Raw genomic sequence first — 7,480 nt, forward strand, 5'->3', positions numbered from 1 at the left:
TCAACTGTGGGAAATTCTGAAAGAGATGGGAATACCAGACCACCTGATCTGCCTCTTGAGAAATTTGTATGCAGGTCAGGAAGCAACAGTTAGAACTGGACATGGAACAACAGACTGGTTCCAAATAGGAAAAGGAGTACGTCAAGGCTGTATATTGTCACCCTGTTTATTTAACTTCTATGCAGAGTACCTCATGAGAGTCTCTGGGCTGGAGGAAGCACAAGCTGGAATCAAGATTGCCGGGAGAAATATCAATAACCTCAGATATGCAGATGACACCACCCTTATGGCAGAAAGTGAAGAGGAACTAAGAAGCTTCTTGATGAAAGTGAAAGAGGAGAGTGAAAAAATTGGCTTAAAGCTCAACATTCAGAAAATGAAGATCATGGCACCTGGTCCCATCACTTCATGGGAAATAGATGGGGAAACAGTGGAAACAGTGTCAGACTTTATTTTTTTGGGCTCCCAAATCAGTGCAGATCGTGATTGCAGCCATGAAATTAAAAGACGCTTACTCCTTGGAAGGAAAGTTATGACCAACCTAGATAGCATATTAAAAACCAGAGACATTACTTTGCCAACAAAAGTTCGTCTAGTCAAGGCTATGGTTTTTCCTGTGGTCATGTATGGATGTGAGAATGGGACTGTGAAGAAAGCTGAGCACCGAAGAATTGATGCTTTTGAACTGTGGTGTTGGAGAAGACTCTTGAGAGTCCCTTGGACTGCAAGGAGATCCAACCAGAGCATCCTAAAGGAGACCAGTCCTGAGTGTTCATTGGAAGGACTGATGCTGAGGCTGAAACTCCAATACTTTGGCCACCTCATGCGAAGAGCTGACTCATTGGAAAAGACCCTGATGCTGGGAGAGATTGGGGGCAAGAGGAGAAGGGGACGATAGAGGATGATGGCTGGATGGCATCACCGACTAGATAGACATGAGTCTGGGTGAACTCCGGGAGTTGGTGATGGACAGGGAGGCCTGGAATGCTGTAATTCATGGGGTCGCAAAGAGTCAGACACAACTGAGGGACTGAACTGAACTGAACTGTTGAACTTATCCATAGGGTTTTAAATTTCAATTGCTGTATCTAATCCTTTCTAGATGATCATTTTGTTTCTTTTCTAAACCTGGTAGCTTAATTTTTTTGGATTTCTTTTCTTTGTTTGTGGTTATAATTTATCAGAGATGGCATTTCCTCCCTCTTCCCCACTCCCTTCAATGCCAACACTGCTTCCTCTGAAGTACCCTGAGTGGCATTTATTTCTCATTCACTCTTACTTGATTCTGTAGCCTATCAGGTTCTAACTCTATGGGATCTTCCTAAGGCAGTATGAGAGAAAGACCAGAAAGGACTTAAATCTGCTCCCCTATCTGTTTCCACACTGCTAGCCTACCACCGTCTCCCTCGAGTCAAAACCCTTCTCTGTACAGACACAAAAAGACCCTTCTCTGCAGGCTCTGGGTTTTCTTCCCAAGGTTGACTATGTTAGTGCCCCAGATCTGGGCCTCCCTCTCTGTTATGGTTTCCCCGGAGTTGACCTTGGAGAGGGAGCCAGCTGCTTCTATCTTGCAATATGCCAGTATCTTTGTACAGAAGGTATATCAACTATTGGATGTTCTTTAATGTCATGTCTGGTATATGGGGTTGTCAAGGATATTTGAGGGGTGTTTCTGACTCATCCACAAAGAGGCAGATTTCTTTTTGATATATTTAAAACTTTTTATTGTTTTACATTTTCTTTTCATTTAGTGCTCTGGCTGATGCCGCCATGGGGAAGAAAGTCCTCCATGTTCCCTACAGAGACTCTGTACTGACCAAACTGCTCCAGTCAGCTCTGGGTGGGAACAGCAGAACTACTCTGGTAAAGTGGCTTTCCTACCACATCTTAGACTATTTAGACTCATGCAGCTGTCATGATTGCTGTTGCTATTATTATTAAAGTTATTCTTCACAAGAATCTTGTCAGTTCTTGACAAGATTCTCAGTTTCAGCACACTTACTGTGGAGCTTCATTTCCTTCCTTCAAGTGAAGATAATGATCTCGCCTTGAAACTGTGGTTGTGATGATTAAATGAAATATAATGAACAAGCTTTAAAAATTGCAAAGCTGGACAAAGATAAATGATTATTCATCAGGCCCTTATGCTCTAAATCATGGCCTCCAGATCCATAGATTAGGAGCTACCCCGTGGGCAGTCACACTCCCTCCTGTTCACTCTCAGTGATCCTGCTCACCTCCAGCTCATCAAAAATTTTATTTTCTCATTTGAATTCTTATTCAATTCAGAACAGTTAAGCTGAAGTCAATACCAGATTTGTAACCATTTAGGTGGGTACTCAGTAATGATTTATTTATTAGTCTCTGCAGTGCCACCATTCAACTGTCATTTAAATTCCTGAGGAAATCTGTTGTGGACTCAGTGCTGAGGGTTGCATAGTACAGAGGTTAGCAGCACAGTTGTTCAAGTCAGGGCAGGTTCAGGTCCCAGCTCTGCCAGTTATGGGTGACCTTGGCACATTATTCTTATCTAAGCCTCAGTTTTCTGAATTGTAAAATTTAAACAAACCACAAGTTCCAAGATATTCCATGAATGTTAGCTGTATAAAATCAATAATAACTATCTGCTGTGTGTTTAGTCGCTCAGTTGTGTCTGACTCTCTGTGACCCCATGCACTGTAGCCCACCAGGCTCCTCTGTCCATGGGGATTCTCTAGGCAAGAATACTGGAGTGGATTGTCATGCCCTGCTCTAGGGGATCTTCCCAAACCAAGGATCAAACCCAGGTCTTGTGCATTGCAGAGGGATTCTTTACCATCTGAGCCACCAGGGAAGCCCAAGAATACTGGAGTGGGTAGCCTATCCCTTCTCCAGGGGATCTTCCTGACCCAGGAATCAAACCGGGATCTCTGGCATTGCAGGTGGATTCTTTACCAGCTGAGCTACCAGTGAAGCCCAACAATAGCTATATATCCTATATAAAAAAACAAAATCTGAAAAGGATATTTGTTTACAGATAGCAGCGATAAGTCCAGCTGACATCTGCTATGAGGAAACTTTATCAACACTAAGATATGCTGAAAGGTACGATTATGAATACTTATTATCTATAGTGGTTCTAAGTTCTAAATCTGGCAAATTCTTCTAGTACCCTTAAACTTGATGAGCTGGTGTCTTGGGAATGGGTCCAGAAAAAGGAAGAACAAAATGATCTGTGAGAGAAGAGAGAGAGAAATAAAATAAATAAGAGGAGACAGAAATAGGGGCTCAGGGCCCTCCTAGCCTGTCATTCAGTCACTGCAGTCCTGGGTGAGGGAGGAGCCACAGGCTCAAATTCATGGGAGGATGCACTGAACCCACCCCTGAAGTGCTCAGTTCTCTGTCTCCCTGCATTTTTCTGTCAAATAACATGGCCATTCACAGATTCTCCTTTTGTCCTATGGGTCACAGGTAGAGAATACTGGCAGGCAGGGAATTTTTGTGCTAATGATAAAGATGAGCATGTAAGAGGCTCCCAAAGTTGGGAACCAGTCCTGGGCCCTGCCGCTTTCCCTCTGTTGTGTCTCATATCTCCAGGCCCCACACAGCAGGGCAGAGGTGGCTCTTCCGAGAGAGGGGCTGTCCACACATGTTCCTGCCTTCCCACTTGGCCCAGGAAGCAAGCCCACTTCTGGCAGTTTAGTCCTGGCAGGAGGCTGTGGCCGAGCCGAGTTTCTGCTTTTCAAGGCAGGCAGAAGCCTGCTTCCTCTGACCCTTTTGGGAAAGTGAGGGTCTGGGGAGAGGGAGGCTCTAACCAGGGGTTGGAACCCCATGGTGTCTCCACCCCTCCATCCCATTCAGCATGGCCGACGTGGAGAATCCCCCTCTGCAGCTTTCCCGTCAGCTTCATTCAGGAGCTTGGAATTCTCGGCCAGTGTTCCAGGTGACTGGAGCTGGCATGTGAAATGAACCTGGTCCCTATTCTAACATGTCACTTGTCAGGTCTATGGGCCAGTGTGTCAGACAGAATCTGTCCCTACTCCCTCCAGGACCTGAACCTCCCTGCCCTTGGTGAGCTCACATGATGAAGGAGGTGATACCACCCTCTCTGGGCTGAGTGAAGACTGTGTGAGATGGTTCAAGAACCATTCCTGGCTAAGTTCTGCCTGGCACAGGGCTGAAGCTCAAAATGACAGTTGTTGTGATGTCTTCAAGTAGTTCTCTCCATTTTTCCTTGGCCTCTTCTCTAGGGAAAGGCCTTTGCATTTTAGGGACAAACCCTTGCATTCTCATTCCTCACTGCCAGGCCTCAGTATCATTTTGCTTCATTTGTTTTTCTCTGTTTTCTTCCAACATCTGTGCTACAAACTCAGAACTTAAGGTTGAATTTTGCCTTTAGTGTTATGTGCTGTGCTGTGCTTAGTCGCTCAGTAGTGTCTGACTCTTTGCAACCCCATGGACTGTAGCCCTCCAGGCTCCTCTGTCCATAGGATTCTCCATGCAAGAATTCTGGAGTGGGTTGCTATGCCCGCCTCAGGGGATCTTCCCAACCCAGGGATCGAACCTAGGACTCCTGCACTGCAGGCAGCTTCTTTACAATCTGAGCAACCAGGGAAGCCCTTAGTATTACGTAGAATGTTCATTTCCTTCCCACTTGTCAATTCTAAACTGTTGCTAGCACTTTTTACATGAGAGACTATGTGATGCTGAGGAAGGAGAAAATGATCCCCAGGGGTCCTGGGCTCCAGGCCTGGATCTGTCGTGGACTCTGTGACTGGGAGCAAGCCTTGCAAACCCTATTCCTTAGGGAAAGAAGTAAGGGTGCCAGATGTAGCAAATGAAAATATAGGATGCCCAGCTACATTTGAGCTTCAGGTAAAGAACAAGTCATGTTTTAGCATAACTATGTCCCATGCAGCACTAGCCAGGAGTGAACGAGGACAGCGGTCCCCAGCCTTTTGGCACCAGGGACTAGTTTCATGCAAGACAGTTTTTCCAGGGACTGGGGGTCGAGAGGTGGGGGTGGGAAGCAGGGGTGGTTTGGGGATGAGTCCAGCACGCTACATTTATTGTGCACTTTATTTCTATTGTTATTATATCAGCTCCACCTCAGATCGTCAGGCCTTGGATCCTGGAGGCTGGAGACCTTAACTAGGCCAAGTCCAAGCCCACTCCTGGCCTGGCACACTTGGCAGAGCAGTCGCTGGCAGCCTCCAGGGTTTGTGTTGTTACAGAAACAGTAGAGATTGAAGAGACTGTTTTCATTAAACAAGTCAGCCCAACGGGGGAGTGTGTCTAGGGCCCAGAACACGTTGGGGGTGGTGGACTCCAGGCTTGGGCTGAGTCCACAAGAGGCTCGTGTGGACATGTGACACTTGTCAAGTGACAAGGGGCTCATGTTTGGGCCCTGGATGTCACTGAGTCCCTTCTGGTCTTAGTGGTTTACTGGAAACTTATGCAGTGGGATCTCAAGTTACTAGGAAGTGAAAGGCTCCCATTTCGACCATTCGAGGCCAGTTTCCGGCCAGTCCTCTGGTAGCACTGCTCCAGCTGCGAAAGACCCAGGGCCTGAGTGTGTGTCCACCTTTGCACAGGGCTAAGAAGATCCGGAACAAAGCTGTTGTCAACACCTCCACCCTGATGAGGGAGTCCAGGGCAGAGAACGACAGACTGCTGCTCAGGTGTGGAAACTGCAGAATGGCAGGTAAACTGAATCAGGAGTCAGCACAGGTCCAAGGCAGCAGTCAGGAGGCTAGATGCAGGAGGGAGGGAGAGAGGGGAGTGGCCAAGCCCTGTTGCAGGGTCGGGGCTGCGGGGAGATAGGGGAGTGGGGGGTGTTGCGCTGGAAGGGCAGGGGCCAGGAGCCATTGTGTTTAGTCTGAGGGGAGCCCTAAGGCAGGCCAGGACATCCCTGGAAATTTGTCCAGGACATTTTGGCCTGAATGTAATTCTCATGCGATTGTATGAAATACTGGCCCTGACCTCTTGAAATGGTCATTTTAGTCTCATTTTTTAATTGCCATTTTTATTTTGAGGCTGTTCTTTCCCCCGGGACTACTTTCTCCTTAACCAGATTTAAACAGTGGCCATACGGCATTTGTTCTGCTGATGGCCTCCTGTAGTTAAGTGATGTTTGGGGGCCCAAGAAGCGCTAGCCCCTGAACCCTCTTCTAAGACTCTGCTCAGCGCTGGCTACACGTTAGAGTCACCTGGTGACTGGGCACCACTCGGACCAATTACCCATCCCCAGGGCAGCAACTCGCCTTAGAATGGCTCCACTGGGCACTTACTGAGAACCATTGCTTTGAGTGAAGGCCTTAGTTTTCCGTGTGGCAGCTTGAGTTGTGTGTAATTTTATGTGCATTAACAATTTAGAATAGGATTTGTGAAAAGGGCAAAATATAAAACTGTTGAAGTAGAATTGGTAAAGGCGTTCAGCATCAAAAGAACCAGACTGGACGGTTGGGAAGCCCTGTGCTCAGTGCTCTTAGCGGAGCATGACGCATTGTCCTGCCCTTGGTACCTGTTCCCCCTCCCCAAGTTGGGCTCCCTCAAGCCACATGGGCTCTCTCTCTGGTGTTAGCAGCTCTTCTGACCCTAACACACGCAAACTTCATGGATGTTCCCCTTGAGGGCAGGTTGTTGCTACCTGGCATATCTCTGGGTTCCCACGTCCTTATTCAATAAGGCTTCAGCCTCAACTAGGAACTCCCTAAATTAGAGTCTGTGCCCATGTCTGGTCCAGGGTGACACTGATGGGTCACAAATCTCTACACCTGGACAAGCCAGATGTTGACCTAAATGTTGCATCTGATTCCCACTGTTCATGAACATAGGCACAGAGAAAAACAAGGGAAGATAAATCTTTGATTCTTCCTAAATCCCCTGACTTGACAGGAATGCCCTGAAACTGTCTTGCATGCTCACACAATTGAAAAACATAATGTTGAGCTTCCTGTTCTTCTGATAAAGGACCTCTTTGCTCTAGTTTCCTATGAATTAAGGGGTGAACTTAGTCTTTTTTTAGTTTTTTAAAAAGATTTTTTATTGAAGTGTAGTTAATTTATAATGTGTGTTAGTTTCAAGTGTATAGCAAAGGGATTCAGTTGTATTTAGATAGATGAGTACATACATATAAATATATATAATTATTTTTCAGATTCCTTTCCATTATAGGTTATTATAAGATAGTAAGTATAGTTCCTTGTGTTATATAATATGCCCTTGTTGCTTATCTATTTTATATATAGTAATGTGTATCTATTAATCCCAAACTCCTAGTTTATCTCCCACCTCCACCCCCAGCTATCCCTTTTGATGATTATGTTTTTTTTAAATTTATTTTAATTGAGGCTAATTACTTTACAATATTGTGGTGTTTTTTGCCATACATTCACAAGAATCCACCATGGGTGTACATGTGTTCCCCATCCTGAGCCCCCCTCCCACCTCCCTCCCCATCCCATCCCTCAGGGTCATCCCAGTGCACCAGCCCTGAGCA

The 7,480-nt window shown here is 46.1% G+C and overlaps 1 protein-coding gene across 1 annotated transcript in view; it reads left to right on the forward strand.

Annotated features, from left to right (window-relative positions):
• The window catches only part of KIF28P, an 81,121-nt gene that overhangs the window by 37,078 nt on the left and 36,563 nt on the right, over positions 1-7,480 (forward strand). Inside the window, exons 7-9 of the mRNA XM_010852890.1 lie at positions 1,752-1,863; positions 3,017-3,084; positions 5,574-5,683. Of these exons, the coding sequence (XP_010851192.1) occupies positions 1,752-1,863; positions 3,017-3,084; positions 5,574-5,683 (290 nt within the window). The remainder of the gene's footprint in view (positions 1-1,751; positions 1,864-3,016; positions 3,085-5,573; positions 5,684-7,480) is intronic.

The sequence above is a fragment of the Bison bison genome, unplaced genomic scaffold (assembly GCF_000754665.1).
Source record: "Bison bison bison isolate TAMUID 2011002044 unplaced genomic scaffold, Bison_UMD1.0 scf7180017864317, whole genome shotgun sequence".
In the NCBI taxonomy this organism is placed as follows: domain Eukaryota; kingdom Metazoa; phylum Chordata; class Mammalia; order Artiodactyla; family Bovidae; genus Bison; species Bison bison.